Genomic DNA, 19,028 nt, shown 5'->3' with positions numbered 1-19,028 from the left:
TGGAGGGAGTAGATAATAGATAAAGATATATAACAAAAGAACATGGGGCTTTTTTTTTGGTAAAAGGAGAACGATTAGATTAAGAAAAAATTGAGCATGCAAAATCTGCAAACCCATAGCAAAATTAAATTTGAGTCCCACGTTTGTAGACTACTGGAGTTAAAATTAAATTGTTTACTTTTGTTTTAGGTATATGAGGTAGTGAGGTTATATTGGTCGAGTTTTACTTTGTAGTTGATTTTAAATTTAAAAAAGAAGCAACGTGATTGGATTACTTGGTACGTATAAACTTTTTTGTAGGGAAAGGATCGGTATGTATGAGCAGTGAACTGACAAAGATCTAAAATTATCTCTTTTGCTATATAAATTATGTTTTGGAAGTATAAACAGTCCCCTTAATTGTTCTCTTATTTATGTAGCCATAGCAACTTTTTTTTTGGCTTATAGTTAGTGTGATTCATGCATACAATGTTTTTGTATTATCATTGTATTCGACATAGAATATGACTATAATTTTTGGATATCATCAAGTTAATAGTTATACTCTCTATTCGTATTAACAAGTCGTAGTACATCATCATCATTTGTCTTTACAATTCCCTTGATAATCGTTGAATATAGGTCAATCGATGAACAAATCAATTCGCATCTTCTTAGTTCAGCTTTAATACGAGTTAGTTCAGTTGGCCAAACAAATTAAATATCAATTGCTTTCGTGATCATGGATCATTCCACATTTCTGCACATACTTTAGTTTTGTCAAGTGCGGGGAATGCAACTTATATAAACATAATAGTAGAACACCTAAGTTAATTAAGAAAGAGACTGTTAATATTGAAAATTAGGTGCAAAACGGATTGTTCCGAATAAAATTTATCTAATGAACTTTTTTTTTATCGAGATGTCGGGGTTTCGAGGGATATTATAGAGACCATTTTTCTGGAAACTCATATTAAAATATCTTTTTGAGGGCGATTCTACTCAAATCTAACATATGAACAAGGCATGAAACTTTATCCCTATTGCATTTGATGGAGAACATTTAATAACAAAAAGTTAGGAATGAAACTATCAACGTACGACTTAAGATGTATCTTTCTAAGCTCTAATCAACGGAGCATTTGGTACAGGTGTAATTGTAATGTGCGAAAGTGGTAGTTAAACCTACATACTTTGCCTAATTGCGAGATCAAACTCCAAAATTTAAATCAGCAAATAATCATTTTTTTATAATAATACTCAAATTAGAGTATTCGTTCCAATTATATTTATCAACCAATTTAGAGAATACGGAGTACAAATTGGATCTCAATATTAAATCTTATTAATATTCCGATATTATTAAAAGCTATCTCCATCAGCGTCCCATTCACTATATGAAATTATGCATTGATCTAAACAATCGCCCCCTTCCCTCATTGTTACTCTCCCTATTTTTGTCTTTTTGATGTTCAACTTTAATGTTGGATGTTCGTCCATTTAAAGTATATGTGATTTCTACCCATCTATGTACAAGATTCTTATTATTATTAGATTCCATACATTATACATAAATTTCTAATCTTTATGATATGCATACGTGAAAATAACTTCCTAACCATCCGTAATTAGGGCCGATCAATCTTATTGATTATGGATTTGAATCACGTAAAAATTCTAAAAAATACTCCCTCCTATTCAAAATAAAACTCCCTATTTCCATTTCCGTCTATTCACAATAACTTCCCTATTTCTTTTTTTGATAAGTGTTTGTGTGGTCCAAATTTAATTGTATGGTGGGGTAATGTATTTGTGTGGTTCAAACTTATTTATATGGTGGGGTAGTGTGTTTTCTTAATTTTTGTGTCAAAATGAAATGAGAGGTTTATTGTGAATAAGAGGGAGTATGTGATTTCTAATCAAATACTCCCTCCATTTTTTAATATATAACGTTTTGCTTTTTCGAGGCGAGCCTTTGACTTTAATATCTGCAAAAATATATTTGGTAAAAAATTATAAAAATTATACCATTAAATTCCTTATGAAAAACTCTTTCATATGAGTATACATATCACTATATTTAAACATATAATTTGAGAGATATTGAAGAGAGAAGTGTGTGTCTCGAAATGTGAGAAAGTCATATATAGAAAAATAGAGGGAGTAATTAGAGCGGAGACAATACTATTTTAATTAAATAAAGAAGTATCGTTGTGCCTTTTGTACCAAAAAAAAGTATCATTGTACTTAGTCACTAAGATATAGATTTGCAATTAGTTGATAAGGACATTACTAATTCAATCATAAGTACAAGAACAGCACACGACCGAAGTAACACATAGTTTTGGTTATACAAACATTTTTTTAGTCACTACATCATACAAGATTGAACAATACAAATAGGTCCGTGCATTGCACGAGCATTAAATCTAGTATATATATAAAAGAGAGTTTTTTCGAGCGATCTGAGAGCGTCCACATCATCAAAAATCAATTTAGGAAAGTGTAATTTTTGATGTAAAAAATAAAGTGGAAAATCTTTTATTTATTATAATATGTATATTTCCTAAATTATATTCAAGTGATATTTCCAATTTTTATATAGAACTTTTACATTTCATTTGGCAAAAAAAAAATCGTTAAAAAAATTATGAAAATAATATAATTAGCTTTGTGGAAAAAAATGCTATCATTAGAGTATAGATTTCATATTATTTGCACATATTAAAGATGGTGTACTTCTTAATACGTAAAATTGTGTACTTTTTAGTATGTTTTGTCCCACATTGGAAAATAAGTAGGAGTGGTGAATATACTACATATAAATAGTAGAATTGTCCCACATCGAAAGATTAGTATAAGATGATGTGATCCTATGATTATAAATAGGAGGCATATTTGGAACTTATGTATCCACCCAAAAAATTTTGAGTCTCATAAATATTGTTTTAAAGAGATCTTAAGATTTTCTATCATTATCTACGATATGATATAAAAAATAAAGTGGAAATCGTTATGTGGAACTACCCGGAAAGAGTTAAGAACATGAATAAGAAAATCAAAAAATACAAAACTAAAAATTTTACTAATGGTAGTCTCCTGATACAGTACAAAACAGTAATAGTCGCTATATGTACGATGTAGAGATCCCAATCTAATGATTGAGACTAAGTGGTTTTACCTTCAAAGAAAAATAATATGTATACAATAGTAGCTTTTTTAAGAAGAGACATGTATTTCTTGGCATTTCTTAAAAGAGTTTGTATTACTGTCTCTACAATAATGATTTCTAACCTAAGTTAATCTTTGGAAAATCTTTTAGTTATTATAATATATACTCTGTATTTCTTATTTTATATTCAAGTGATGTTTCTAATTTTTATATAAAAACTTTTACATTTCATTTGGCAAAATAATGTCGGTAAAAAAATTATGAAAATAATATTATTAGATTCATGGTAAGAAATGCTATCATTAGAGTATATATAGATTTCATATAATTTGCACATATTAAAGATGGTGTATTTCATAGTATGTTATATGTCCCACATTGAAAAATAGTATAGGTGTGATAAATATACTACATATAAAAATTAGAATTTTCCCACATCGAAATATAGCATAAGGTGGGTGAATCTATGATTATAAATAGGAGGCATCCTTGGAACTTAGGCATCAATCCAAAATCTTTTGAGTCTCTTAAGTATTGTCTTGGAGAACTATTAAAAGTTCATATCATTATATTTTCTACTTATAGATTTTATATGTCCCATATTGAAAAATAATGTAGGTGTGGTAAATATACTACGTTTAAATAATATAATTAGAATTGTGTTAAAAAATATTCTCTCATTTTTTTTTTTGGTGAAATGGTAAGTAATATATTAGCTCAAACCAACAAGATACATCATCAAATGCACCGCATACTCTAACTAGGACATGTAACCCCTAATTAGAGCTGAGTGCTTCTCTTTCATCTCTGAACTAACATTACAATTAAGTCTATTACAAACCACATACTTAACAGTCTGCACAATCACCCCAGGTCTCTTCATATAGTGCTCATGAAGGCTGACATTCCGAGCCTGCCAAATCTGGTAAATGAGGACGCAAATAGCAGCTCCAACAATGTGTTTCTTCAAGAGATGACGCATTCTGCACTTTGCCCACCACTGCAACGGTGAATGCCAGGGAATTTGGATCCCCAGCCAATTGGACACCTATTGAAGACAACATCTACTGTACCCACACTAAAAAAACAGGTGAGGGTGAGATTCAGTATCATTCTCACATAACACACAATTGGTATCAAGGCAAACTCCACGTCTCCTCAATCTATCTCTGGTGAGAAGCCTTCCTTGAACAGCTAACCAAGCAATAACATTGTGTTTACTCATGCCATACCTAGTCCATACCAGAGCTCTCCATTGGGACTTAGCATGATCATTCTGCAGCCAAGAATACCCAGCCTGGATAGAGTAGGCAGAACCAGTACCCCAACCATTCTGAATAAACCCCAGATGCATCTTATCCTTCACCCAACAGATTCTTTTCCAAGCCCAACTCGCACTAGCAGGAGGTTGATACGTCCACCAATCCAGTTGATTTATATAAACGTTGTGTACCCACTTTACCCACATGTGGTCCTTCTTAGTAGCTATCCACCAAACATACTTACAAATAGCAGCAATGTTCCAAAGTTCAGAGTTAAGGATACCTAAACCTCCAAACTCCTTGGCTTTACAAACCTTAGACCAGGCCACAGGAGGAGACTTTTCATAAGTACTATGTCTCTGCCACAAAAAATTCCTACAAATGTCATCAATTTGCTTGAGAACTTTTTTAGGAAGCAGGAAAATCCGAGCCCAGTAATTATGCAGTTGTGTAAGGACCGCTTGCACCAATATCAGTCTCCCACCATAGGAAAGCTTCCTTGCACCCAAGGCCCTTATTCTACACACCACTCTCTCCACCAACACAGCACAGTCAAGCACACTAAGTTTTTTTGTCGCAATTGGGACACCAAGATACCTGAAGGGCAATTTAGCCAGCTGCATACCAGTCCTAGCAATGAGCACTACCTGAGCTGCTGGGTCCACACCATTCAGAAAGACATTAGACTTCCCAACATTCATTTTTAGCCCAGAAGCTTTAGAGAAAACATCAAAGCTATTGAGCAAGATATCCACAGAAGTTAAATTGCCATGACAGAATAACAGAAGGTCATCTGCAAAGCGCATATGTGAAAGCTTGGATTTCCTACATAAAGAATGAAACTTAAACCCCTGAACCTCCTGAGCCACACAAATGATTCTACTGAGATACTCCATGCATAAGGTAAATAGGAGAGGGGACATGGGGTCCCCTTGCCTCAACCCTCTCCTACCCTTAAAGAAACCAAAAATCCCCCCATTAAGAGACAGAGAGAAAGTGGGTGAGCACACACATTCCATAACTCTGCTGATAAACAACTCAGGGAAACCCAAGGCCTCCAGCATACCCCTAACAAAAGACCATTCTATAGAGTCGTATGCCTTCTGCAAATCAATCTTCATCAAAATTCTTGGAGAGCAGCACTTACGTTTGTACAATTTGACAAGATCTTGGCACACAAGTATATTCTCCACTATATCCCTATTCTTCACAAAGGCACTCTGATTAACACTCACCAAGTCAAGTAAGACCAAACTTAGTCTATTACAAAGCAACTTTGTGATACATTTGTAAACCACGTTACAGCACGCAATGGGTCTAAATTGAGCCACCTGAGTAGGCAACTCAACTTTGGGAATCAAAGTCAGAATGGTATGGTTCACCTGTTTTAATAACTTCCCAGTGTTGAAAAAATCCATCACTGCTGCAATAACAGAATCCCCTACAATCCCCCACGCATCCTTGAAAAATTGGCTTGAAAATCCATCAGGACCGGCAGCTTTGCTTCCAGGAATAGAAAACATAGCTTCTTTTATTTCAGGCCATGTAACTGGTCTTAAAAGCACAGATAAATGAGATGGCTGGACCACCTTCCCCACAGTCACCAGAGAAGCCTGGACCTTCTCAACATCTTGAGCAGTCCCAAGCAAATCCTTGTAAAACAATTCAAAGGCTTTAGCCACACCTGCAGGATCAGAATGAAGCACACCCTCCATATCTTTGATCTGAAAGACTTTATTACTGGCTCTTTTCTTCTTAATAACAGAGTGGAAATAGGCAGAGTTATCCTCCCCCTCCAACACCCACTGCAGATTAGCTTTCTGACTTAGGAACATCTGCTTAGCTTTTAAAAGTTTTTGGACCTCCTGACTAGCCACCGTCTCATTTTCATTCAAACTAGCATCATTAGGATTTCTGTTAAGCTCCTCCTGAATACAAAAAAAGAGCTTTTTCAGCAACATGGAAAGTATGCTCAATATTATGGAACCCCTCCTTATTTAACCCTTTCAAAGGCCTCTTCAGATTTTTTAACTTCATCACCATTTGATACATACAAGTGCCAGGTACCTGCTGCTGCCACACTATCTGTACCAAAGCCTGAAACTCTTCATCCAGAGACCACATATTAAAGTATCTGAAAGCCTTGGGTCTACTAACAGGCCTATCCCTCAAGCTAATAATGCAAGGGGAGTGGTCATATAAACCCTCAGGCAAGAAATTGGCCACACTATCAGGATACTCAAGCATCCAATCATCATTATGCAACACCCTATCAATCCTACTAAATACTCTGGTCCCTACATCATGTTTATTGTTCCACGTAAAAAAAGCCCCCACAGTTTTCATTGTTTGAAGATTACTCCTGTTACAAGTATCCTGGAAATGCTTGATCTCAGCCCAACTAATATCTGTACCAATCCTCTCATCAGGGTACAATACATTGTTAAAATCCCCATGAACCATCCAAGGACCCTTCCCCCAATGAGCATACTTAAGAATAGAGCTCTAAAGGTCCTTCCTATCAGCTAACTTGTTAAAGCCATACACCACTGTCAGCTTAAACTTAAGCCCCCTCACATTATCAGTCACCTTAGAGAAGATACTTTGAGCAGTAACATCAAAAATATTGATAGTAAACAAACTGGAGTTCCACATCAGCCAAATCCTCCCACCTTTATGACTAGAATTATTCGTACAAATAGACCAATCACTACAAATATTATTATGCACCTTATTCCACCTACTACAACTAACCCTAGTCTCAAGAAGGCTAAAAAATCCAACATTATTCTTGTGAAGAAACCATTTAATGTCCTTCTGTTTTGTTAGACTATTTAACCCTCTAACGTTCCAAAAACCAAGATTAGCCATTGTCAAGGGTTGGTGTCACAGACCCCCTACCATCCAATTTCCTTAGGGACCTCTGCACAGCTGCATTCAGAGAATCCATAAAGGACAAACCAGGCAAAGCACTTGAGGTACTCGCAATATCAGGCCCCTGCCTTGAGAACGTGGTAAACACTCTAGCAGGTGTAGGCAAAGTGGATTTAGTCTTACCAGGAGGGGGTACAGGAGTAACCACAGAAGAGCTCACCTGCACAACTACAGGGGTAGTAGAATTAGGGGAGGTATTCTGAGCAACTACCTTAGCAGGAGTTTTCCTGGCAACCGGCTTGGTTACCAAAGGCTTGGTTACCATAGGCTTGGGTACCACAGGTTTCCAAACCCGTTTAGGAAGCTTCTGCTGCTGCCCCCTACACTGTTCCAAAGAATGACCAATTCCATTGCATTTCCCACAGGTAATGGGCAACCATTCATACTCCAATCTGACAGACTGTTCCTTAGCAGATTCATCCAAAAACTCAATCACCTTAGGAAAATCCTGACCCATTTCCACCTCCAGGAGCCGAGGAAAGCTCAGAAAATTCCTGTTGGCAGTGTTAGCATCACATTTAAGAAATTTACCCAAGGGAGCAATGATCTTCCTTAGACACCGTTCACCCCAGAACTTAATATCCAACTCATGAATCTTAACCAAATTGCGATTTGTTTAACATCATGTTTAACCAAACAAGAGTCAGGAAGCCATTCCTTGATGATAACAGGTTTACTATCAAACATTAAGGGGCCATAATCCAACGCCTTCTTCTGATGTTCCTTCGTCTTAAAGCGAACCAGAAATATACCATTCGTCATGAATGATATCTTGTCAATATCAAAGCCAACCCAAACCCTCTTAAGAAATCCATTAACAACAGACCAGGGAGGTCTCGCCCTCAAAATATATCCATAAACAGCCGTAGACCAAAAATTGATCTCACCTGACACATCCTCTAGCGAGATTTGAGGTTTCCTGGAATTGGACGATGAAGACTCAGCAACACCCTTCCCTTTGTGACTCCGAGAAACTTCACTCCAATCACCATCAGCAGTCACTTGTTTACCATCAACAATTTTCTGTTCTGCAATCAAATCCTGAGTGATCTGATCATCTAAAGTAGTATCAATTATCGTATTTTTGTGTTTTTGTGAATTTTTGGGATTATTATTGTGTTTTTTAGGTCGAGCCATTGCGTCGGGAAACCCTAGAACACGAGAAATTAGAGACGTATCCTCTCTCTACCTTCTCTCATCCCAAACCGTACTAAATATTCTATCATTAGAGTATAGGTTCCTATCATTTGCACATATTTTAATTATGATAAAAAAAAAACGTCCATGGTAGCATGTGTAATCTATCAAAGAGGTTACCATGAGAAATTTTCCAATATTATAATGATATAGTTAATTAAATTTTCATTTAAAAGAGAGAGATATCCGTACCAATAAAACAATAAAGGTGGTATTATTTTTTAATTGTTATTTTATTGCCACACCATCAAACTTAACGTCCATTTAACAGCCTTTACATTAGGGGGTACCATGGGCAAAAAAATGGAACCTCAAGGGTACTATAGATGATTCTTAAAAAGGGGGTAACATAGAAAATCGACAAAATTAAAGGGTAACACGGGAAATTTCCGTATCTAAATTATGTTAAAAAAATTTCGAAGAAAAACAACGTACAAATATTAATGGAGAGTACTTGATCATATTATTAAATTTAAATATAACTATTAGATATAATGAGTAGTAATTGTCTGTATTCGGTATTCGAGATCTGGTTGGATGTCGAACTAAGTGCAAAAAAGATGATGTAATTCTGAGTATGTTATTTGTCCCACATTGAAAAACAATGCAGGTTTGATGAATTTATATTACGTATAAATAGTAGAATTGTCCCACATCAGGAAAAAAAAAAAAAACCAAGTTTGGTGAATATATTACTTATGAATAGTAGAATTGTCCCACATCGAAAAATTAGTATAAGGTGGGGTGATTATATGATTATAAATAAGAGTTAACCCACGTATATATTATAGAATGTAAACATTAAACCCTTACAACTTTTTTTTTTTTTTTGCATTATAAATAAGTTAATTACCCCGTTGCAACGCACGGGCATTCAAACTAGTAAACATTATAAGAAAACAATTATAAGAAAACTTACAGGCCTGCAAATGTATAAACATGGCGTTTGAATATAACAGAACATTTATCAATAACGATGCATTTGTCCTCGTAGATTAGGGAAAAAACGGGTAGTATCAATATGTTTTCCAGTCTATATATAATTTATTTAATGTATAATGTATTGCTTTTTTTTTCCTTATTAAATTAAAGCTAAAAAACTATAATAATTGTTAAATTTGAATCACATTATTTAGTTACCGTGCATCGCACGGGCATAAAATCTAGTAATTATTATTTAAAACTTTTATTGTAGATAAATAAGCTTGAAGTACTTGGCAAGACCATTACTGTCTACATCGGTACTCGGTAGTTTATTGTATTCACCCTTTGCTGTATTCTTCTGTATTCTTCGGTGTGTATGGGTTACAAATTTGACCTCGTTGAAAGGGCAACACCCTCTCATATTCCACTGTAATGTTCATGTCATGCATCTTTCTCTACGTTTTCTGCATCAAAGGGCAAACTGCCAACATCTTGTTGGTATATTTGATACCTTGCAACAGAATTTACTCGAGATAGTGATAGGTTTTGCTGCTGTGGAATTCTTCATATGCTATTATGCTAATAACTTGATCTGCCCTAGTCTCATTTCAGACCGAGGCTTTTTAAAACCATTTACTTAAGCATAGGATTCTACTCAGACTGAAGGACCTCAGATCTCAGTCGGAATTTTCTCTTTCAAAAATAACAACTACGCCTAAACTTTTTGAGGTAACATAAAAGAGTAATTTTTATGTGTGTACATACATAATTTTGGTTTACGCTGAAAATTCAGGCTCACACTGAGCGCAAACACCTACAACAATGTTATTACCCCACTGCCACAAAAGATCTGCATCCTGCACATAAAAGGATCAGAGGCGAGTCGTACCCACTGTGATTTACGAAGATTCTGAGTGAACATGAGGTTCACAATTCACAAAATCAGAGATCCCACTAACTTGGTGGTTTATTTGAGACAACATAGACCTAACATCCCTACTGTTAGGCCTTTCTTTGGGATCCTCAACAGTGCAAAAGCAAGCAATTTTCAAAACCTGTAGCATTTGCTCTTCATACCCGTTCCCTCGCAGTGCAGGATCCAATGCTTTTGTCGGATCCTCTGAACTCATGATGTTCCTCATCCATGTCACCAAATGTATCTCGTCGGTTTCCTGGAAAAACAAATCACTTGGCAATTTCCCGATCACCAAGCTACCAAGAATTACCCCGAAGCTGTACATATCACATTTTTCTGTATATCTGAATGTTTGATGGTATTCAGGCGCTATATACCCATGTGTTCCCACGACATTAGTTGACACATGGGTTTTTTCATTAGGCATTTCCTTTGCAAGCCCGAAATCTGAAATTCGAGCCTCCATATCATCGTCAAGGAGTATATTTCCGGGTTTTAGATCTCTGTGAATGATCCGTGGTTTATTATTTATGTGAAGATATTCGAGTCCAGTGGCTACCCCAAGTGCTACTCTATATCGGGCCAGCCAGTCTAAACTCGTGTTTCCTTCTTCCATTTCCACCATTTTGTCATGCAAGCTCCCATTCTTCACAAACTCATAAACCAGATAATGACAGTCGGGTCGTGATACATGAGCAAGGAGAGGGAGTACATTGCTGTGACGAAGTCTTCCAATTGTTTGTATTTCAGCTCTGACTTGGCGCATCTTAGGGTCTAAAACCTTGCTATTTTCTCCGTCGATGTCTTCAACAGCCTCTGGTGATTGGATAATCTTCTTAATAGCAATTATTCTGCCATCACTCCCTGGCAACACGGCTTTATATACTTCACCACACCCACCTTTGCCTATAACTTGCAATCCAGATAAACCGTCGTCCTTCTCCAAGAAGGCAAGGTCTTCCGCGTTCTGAATTAGTGGACTAAAGAGCGATACCCCAAAACTCTCTTCTGTCCTCCAAAGACGAACCAGAGCCAAACCCACCTTCACAAAGACCGAAATGGTCACCCCTGAAAAAAACCCAATTCCTACTCCAATTGCTAATCCAAGTAACCACGTTACTAGCTTCTTCGTGCTTTCATGCTCATTATGAAGTACTACTGACGGCGATGGAGCTTGGGCAGGACCTTCAACTCTTCCCGTAGAACTTTGGTTGTTCCTGGTTGAGTTTTGTTCGATCATATAACGTCTAGGAAGTGATGATATATATTCTACCCCGTCTAGATCAGGAACCGGGCCTTGAATATGATTATTCCCAGAAATGTCGAGAAGTCGCAGATTGTGAAACGACCTTAAAGACGACGGGACAATCCCAGAAAAGAGGTTATTAGCAAGTGAGAGTTTCTCCAACTTAGGGAAGTACTTAAGAAAGCTCAAATCCCCAGTAAATCTATTATCAGACAAATCAAGTACTCTCAGTAGCACAAGTTTTGACAGTTCAGAAGGAACATTTCCTGAAAAAAGGTTGTTTCTGAGGTTTAGTACCTGAAGTTTCCTACAGTCAACTATTTCTTGTGGGAGTTGACCAATAAGATGGTTATTGGTGAGAGTCAACTCCTTAAGCTCTCTTAGTTGACCTATTTTACTGGAAATAAACCCACCAAGCTGCTCAGAATCGTAAGCAATTCGAGTAACTTCGAGAACAAGTGACATATAGTTGGAAACCCTGTGCTCACAGGAAATTGCAGGAGAGTTGCAGGGTGTTGTAGTGAAAGACGGGTGGTGTTTATAAATACCCAAGTCTGTTTGGATGATTTTAAAGGCATTGTAGTCGGAACGATCAAGATTAAGCTCAAGCTTAGCATGAGCTAGAAATATGACAGAAGAAATTAGCAGGAAGGATGTGATATAGAGTTTGTTAGAGTTGAGGTCCATGGCAATTTGAGGTTATTGCCTAGTGTTAGTAGTAGCTTGCTTTATACACTCTTTTTAAGTATGTGAAGAGCACCTCATGGGAAACTTCATTGTTAGTAGTTAGCAGTAGCTGCTGCAGCAGCCACTGATTGTCCTGATATGGAACTTGTTTAATGTTTATTGTTATTTTTTGTTGAATGATTAGTAAAGTAAGATCGTTGACCTATTTCACACGGTAATGTAATCCACCATAGTTTATTACTTTATTATGATACTCCGTATATTGGAATATGAAAATGAGACACAAAAGTGAGAAAGAGGATCTCAACTCGTATCAGAATACGAGATCATACAAAACTAATGTAATCCACCATAGCTTATTACTCCCTCCGTCCCGGTCAATTGTTGTCCTTTCGTTTTGGCACAAAGACCAAGAAATAAGGAAAAAACCAATAACTAAATGACAAGTGGAACAAATTGAATGAGAATGATCAAATTACTCGTCAAGTTCATTCTTAAAATAGAAAGAATGACAACAAACGATCGGTATACACCCAAAATGGAAAAGGACAACAAAACGAAGGACGAGAGGAGTATGATTTAAATATCTAATGCTTGTGTTAGGAAAAGCGGACTTTCATTTTTCGTTTGTTTTTTTGAGAAAAGGCGGTCTTCTATTTCCATCAACCTTCTTTCTTTGTCATACTCCGTACTGTATTAGTTTAGTTTAATGTTGACTGATTGACTCTATACAGTTAGGGAGCATATTTGTCGTTGGGTCAATCGGTTCACACATAAATTTTCGGTCTTGTTTGAAATCTTTATTAGTTAGGACTTATGATGATGACCAAAAGGTACAAGGACTTAAAATGAAGGTTTCTCAATAAGATTAAAATATTACTCTTCCAAGCATACAAATATAAAAAAAATCATTGTAATTTTGACAAATACGAAAATGTGCTAAATCATTCGAAATACTTTAATATTTTACCTTATTAGTTTGAATTTAATAATAATTTTATTTTTCCTATAACTTGTATTTAGAGTCAAATTCAACTTCGACCTTCACCAAGGGTGCGTTTAATTTGAGGGATTTTGGATAAAAAAAGGAAAAGGGAATGAACTTCCTTTGTTTCCTGCATTAATGTTTGATTGTTTCATATACACTCAAGTTTCTAACTCCATTCCACCCTATTACTATAACACAATCCATTCCAGGATCGAACCACACTTATGAGCAAGTATGAGATTTTAACTCCATACCTCTATGATATCACAAACCATTCAAATTCATTCTGATACTTTGAACCAAACGACCCCTAAAAGTTTGGGGTAGGTAGGTAAATTTAAATAGGGTAGAGGAGGGGTGTCGACAGGCAGGATAGAGAAAAGAAGGTGGTTGGGTAAGGGAGTCGGCAGGAGTTTAACCGTGGTTGTTGGTTTTGGGTCTGGGTGGGTTTAACGGTGGTTGTTGGGTTTGATGGTTTTGTCCTTCATACCCTTCACATGTTCAAAACCACAAAAACTACGGAGTAGTAAAATCAAAGAGTATCCCTTACCCCTTTGCAAACCAAAGGTCCCCTATATAGTTTGAGAGTAATTTTGTACCATGGATTAAAGTTCCCCGGTTCACAAAACCTAGGTCGGTTTTTAATTGTCTACTTGGAGGTGATTCTAACCCTTTGACAAATAAGATACATGTGGAGATGTAGATCACAAGTAAACTGTAATAATATTTTTCTTCAGAAGTGGACATCACTGGGTCTAATACAGGAAGTCTCGGAAAATACAATGCGTATTTCCAAGTTTTTTCAGGTGTTTCAAAAACACGAGGAGTTATGAGAACATAAAAGGGAGAAGGTGCCTTGACTAGTCAGTTGTATATGGTTGATTCGCCTCGCTGCACAATGACAGTCAAGATCGCAACATAAATTGCAAAAATTCATCAACCGCATGAGTGCACAAAGACAGTCGAGATTTCAACATTCTCACAAAAAAGGAAAGTAACCCAGAAGTCTTATGTGAACAAAATCATGAAAAGAAAACAAAAACAAGAAAGAATTTTAGCTCAACTTACTTACAAATTGCAATAGCATAGTGATTTGCAGGATAATTACTATAGCCAGCACAGAAACTAACTAGTGTCAACACTTTCTTGAACTGTCGGAGTAAAAATATGAGGCACGAATAGTTCAGGGAGATGAACGAAAAGGAAAGGAACTAAATACCATCAGCTGGCCCAGTACAATCATGCTTGTGAGGCAAAGGAATCAGAAAGTACGTCGTGGTCTCTCTTCAGCAACATTTACCCTGATGGCCCTTCCATCCAAGCTCTGAACAACAAAAGCATTCATCAGAACAAAAACATCCATATAACTACACAGCACTTGTGGACTATATCCTACCCATGTTGCTTCAAGTCTTTAATTTTACAAAGATGCCGTGTTCGATAGAAAATTAAAGAAAAAGTGCATGAAATCTGTAGCCACCATTTGTTAATCAAATACAGAGTATTAATCTAACATTCCCATAATAACCAAAAGGACTCTTGCATGACGAAAGCAAAAGAGACCGCTAAGAGTATGATTTTTGACAAGTTTAAGCTTTTTGTCTTCAATTTCTAATTTTCAATCTTTTTAATTTATGGAAGATGTGTCCCCATACCGATATCCTTATTTAGGACAGGATTTCCATGTCTCAAAATCCGAGTTTAATACCTCTACAGGCTCTACCCGAGTCTGAGAACACAGTACCTAAACTTTATGGAGTATTTAAAACTTTAAGCAGGTTCAAATATATCATGAAAAAAATGTCAGTGACCTGTCCATCAAGGGCAGCAATCGCATCATTCATCTCCGTCTCCGAGGCCATGCTGACAAAACCAAAGCCACGGGAACGACCAGTCTCTCTGTCTGAAACTACACGGGCACTTAAGACTTTACCGTGCTCACTAAACAATTGCTCAAGACCGCCATCGTCCACATCCCATGGAAGGTTGCCCACATAAATTCTGAAAGAAGGCTCAAACACTCGAGGAGGCCTTTCTGGACGTGTTCCTTTCGCAGCAGCCTTATTCACCGTCAAGAGCCTTCGGTTTAATTCCTATATTAAAGATGAGTTTGAAGCAAATTTGTCAAATGATTTGTGAAAGAGCAACTTACACATAGCTGAATGCTGACAAATCACCCACATTCTCATGTTGTAATACGTTATCATTTTAAGATGTGTCACTAAATCAAGTCACATTCAGCAGCTGATGTTAACATTCAATACCTTGACACGATTGATAGAGGAAACATATTGATAGACAATGTTCCGAACTTAAACGAGATAGTAACAGACTAAAAGGCAAATCAGATTTCGAAAGGGAAGAGGAAAAAACTGCTGCTCCTCAAATGCAATGTACAATGTTGACCATCCAAATATCCAATGATGCCATTAATCTTCACCATGCTGGTTGTTTCGCTAGCAGCCTAGCAGCCATGTCCTCTGGATTTGGCATTCAGTCAGAAGAACTTGGTGGAAGAGGTGGGCCTTGATAGAAAGTAGAAACTAAACAGCTGGCGCCTTATTAGAAATAAAACTATTTAACCCAAACAACATACTGGCACCTCCATATTCATGCTTCCTTCTGAAGATCAGTGTCGATATACTACCAATTAGAACCCCGATACAAAAGGCTATCGCAGCCACATGAAATTATTATCGTTTGTTTGGATATAAGTTAAGAAGTAAAGGAAGCGGGTTATCTTCCTTCATAATCTTTCCTATATTAAAACGGGTATTAGCTCGACAAATATGAGTTAAAATGTATCCTTCCATTTCCCTCCCTTACCCTTTATCAATGAAAATTACTAACTAATCAATGAAAATGGTCCCTCTTCCTTTCCCTTTATTCTCTTCATCGAAACAAGGCCTTAATGTTGCAAACTACATGTTGAAATATCAACCTTAAACCAAACAACTAACAATTATATAGAAGACTAGTGCAGCCACATATACAAAAACCTACAAAGGACTTGTCTCATGCAGCTGAGTGACGAAGTCCAACTTCACTAACAAAGCCCTCAAATCTTTAATCCTGTAAGATATTTCATGAATAAGCTAGACTAACATGTCCTACGCGAAGAAAAAGTTCTCAACTTAAAAACGAAAAAAACAGAGCCAAATGCATTATTCTAGAGTGAATATCCTTTTTTCGGCAATAACAGGTACCTCACATCAGCATTCAGAAAGCTGTGCCCATATAATTAGTACCTAAATAATGTTGTCAAACATCCTATTCTATCAGTAATTCAGTATCATTTCCCTCCAATTAAAACTTTTGCCAACTCGGTAAGAACATACTACACTAATGCATCTTCATTTTACTAGCAATCCTCTACTTGCAGCAGACAAGAACGGCCACAACTTGAACACAAGTCCATATGATTCACAGAGATCCTTAGATAATAAACCACCACAAAACTAATATAATTAAGAGAGGGAAACACCAAACTAAAGCGAAGTGTGCTTACATAACTATTGAACATTTCCACTGCCTTCTCAGCTTCTTCAACTGTACTCATCGTCACAAACCCAAACCCTCTGCTCCTGTCAGTCTCCCTGTTGTAAATTACCTACAAAATACACCCATTAAGTCTTAGAGCATCTACATTGAAGAGGATGGATCATCCTCTTAGCACTCTCTCTCATCTAAGAGGATATCCTCTTCAATGTGGATACATACTCTTAGCATCCTCTTTGAAGAGGAAGAGGATGTCTTCCTTTATTTTTGGAGGATGTTCATGTCTTGGCCCTTGTGCCAAATAAGAGACAAAAATTGTAGTGGAGTTACTTTAAAGGTGAAAGAGGAGAGGAAGATAACATCCTCTTTGATGTGGGCAAAAATAGAGGAAGAGGAAGAAGATAGTGGAAAGTAGGGTATATGAAAAGGGGTATGATGTGTCAAAAATATAGAATGAAAGAGAGAAAATAAGAGGATCAAACCATCCTCTTCAATGTACATGCTCTTAGCCTTCATCAACCAAATACTTGCAAAAATTACAGCTTTATCAACAGGAAATGTCGAAACATTATCAACTTAAACCAAGAAAGATCACAGCTTTATGCTAAAACCCAACTGATTATACAATTAAACACACGAAACTCATTAAAAAATAAAATTCAACAAACAAAACCCATGAGAGATTACAACATTGTATCAAACTTAGTAATTACACAATCCAACACACAAAACCCATAAACAATAAAATCCAATAAACAAAACCTAAGTGAGATTACAAAAATATAATCAAAACCTAGAAATCACACAATCCAACACACAAAGGCCAATAACAACAGCATCACCCTAGTGTCTTAAGAGCTCCTGCAAATTGCGAGGTTGGGGGGTCGGATGTAGGCAGCCTTACCCTTGTGTTAGCAACAAAAAGAGGCGGTTTCGAAATGACACAAAACTCATTGACAATATAATGAAATAAACAAAAACCCATGAACACAAATTAAAATTTAAACAAACCTCAGCAATCTCAACAACACCAGCTGCATCAAATATGTTAGCCAATTTCTCACTATCAACATCATAAGGCAAATTACCAACAAACAATTTAGCATCTTCAGGTGGTTCAGAAAAGCCCTCTTCACCACCACCAAATGCTTGATTTTCTACATCATTAGGAGGGGTATTTTGTTCCCAATCAGAGGTTTGTGCAACACATGTGATGAAAGGTGAGGTGAAAATGGTGGGATTTTGGAGAGAAATTGATAGTTTTTTGAAGGGTTTTGTGAAGAGTAGAGAATTAGGGTTGATGAGTGAAGTGGGTTTGTGAAGGGAAGTTGTTGGTATGGAGATTGATAGGGTTTTGAGGAGAGGGTTTGTGCATGTTGTTGATGTTGCCATTAATGTGAAGGAATTGGGGAAAGTGAGAGAGGAGGGTTTACAAAGAGGAGATGGGATAAGGGGTTAGTTTTTTTTTTTTTTTTTTTTTTTGGTGAGTGATAAGGGGTTAGTGAAGACGAAGACTGAAGACTAGGAGGCAAATTCTTGTTCCAAGTTTTTACCTATGACCCTCTTGACCTCCTCCTAATTCCTACTACTTCATGGTTAGGTAGCACCGAAAAGGATACGAACACGTGACATCGTATCCATGAAATTTAGAATAGAAGGTACGTTATATAAATTTACGTAATTTATTTTCGCAGTACACTTTTTACTCGTCTCGGTTTTTGTTCACTAATTTCTATTTACATACCCCTCATAAAAAATCTAATTCTCTCGACTATCATTCATACCACCTCTCAAATTAAACAAATTTTTCAATTTTGAATAAGAATTTGAGTGTTAAACATGTATTCAACTATCACAAATTTACTTCGCATAAATCTATCAATGTATACATTACGCCATCGAGGTGTTGGTAACTGATTAGAAGGTATAGTTTGAAGATGAATACTAAAGAGTCTAAGATGACTACTATAATTGCAACATGTATACATTACGCCATCGAAGTGTTGGTAACTGATTAGAAGGTATAGATTGAAGATGAATACTAAAGAGTCTAAGATGACTACTATAATTGCAACGATCTATGAACAATAATGCTAGGTTGAAATCCTTTATTGGTGATTGTGGAATTGGGGAAATTAGTAAAATTAGGGAAAATAGAGTTTGCGATGTGGTGACGATTTAGGGAAAAAGGTGAGTCTTCTCTGTGTGTTGCAGACATGAGTTGA

General features: G+C 36.5%; 2 protein-coding genes across 2 annotated transcripts; both read right to left on the bottom strand.

The window, feature by feature from the left end:
* Positions 1–10,110: 10,110 nt before the first annotated feature.
* On the bottom strand, positions 10,111–12,810 carry LOC141591055 (leucine-rich repeat receptor-like serine/threonine/tyrosine-protein kinase SOBIR1). The gene has a single exon (XM_074411513.1). The coding sequence runs from the start codon at positions 12,315–12,317 to the stop codon at positions 10,368–10,370; it is 1,950 nt and encodes a 649-aa protein (XP_074267614.1). The 5' UTR covers positions 12,318–12,810; the 3' UTR covers positions 10,111–10,367.
* A 1,444-nt stretch (positions 12,811–14,254) lies between these two features.
* LOC141592119 (28 kDa ribonucleoprotein, chloroplastic-like) lies at positions 14,255–18,360 on the bottom strand. Its single transcript, XM_074412703.1, has 4 exons — positions 17,815–18,360; positions 16,814–16,915; positions 15,117–15,398; positions 14,255–14,629 (listed from the first exon to the last, which is right to left on the bottom strand). Exons 1-4 carry the CDS (start codon positions 18,193–18,195, stop codon positions 14,567–14,569), a joined length of 828 nt encoding a protein of 275 aa, XP_074268804.1. The 5' UTR covers positions 18,196–18,360; the 3' UTR covers positions 14,255–14,566.
* Positions 18,361–19,028: the final 668 nt, after the last annotated feature.

Source organism: Silene latifolia, chromosome 7 (genome assembly GCF_048544455.1).
Source record: "Silene latifolia isolate original U9 population chromosome 7, ASM4854445v1, whole genome shotgun sequence".
Classification (NCBI taxonomy): domain Eukaryota; kingdom Viridiplantae; phylum Streptophyta; class Magnoliopsida; order Caryophyllales; family Caryophyllaceae; genus Silene; species Silene latifolia.
This window is presented reverse-complemented; position numbering and strand designations above follow the sequence as displayed.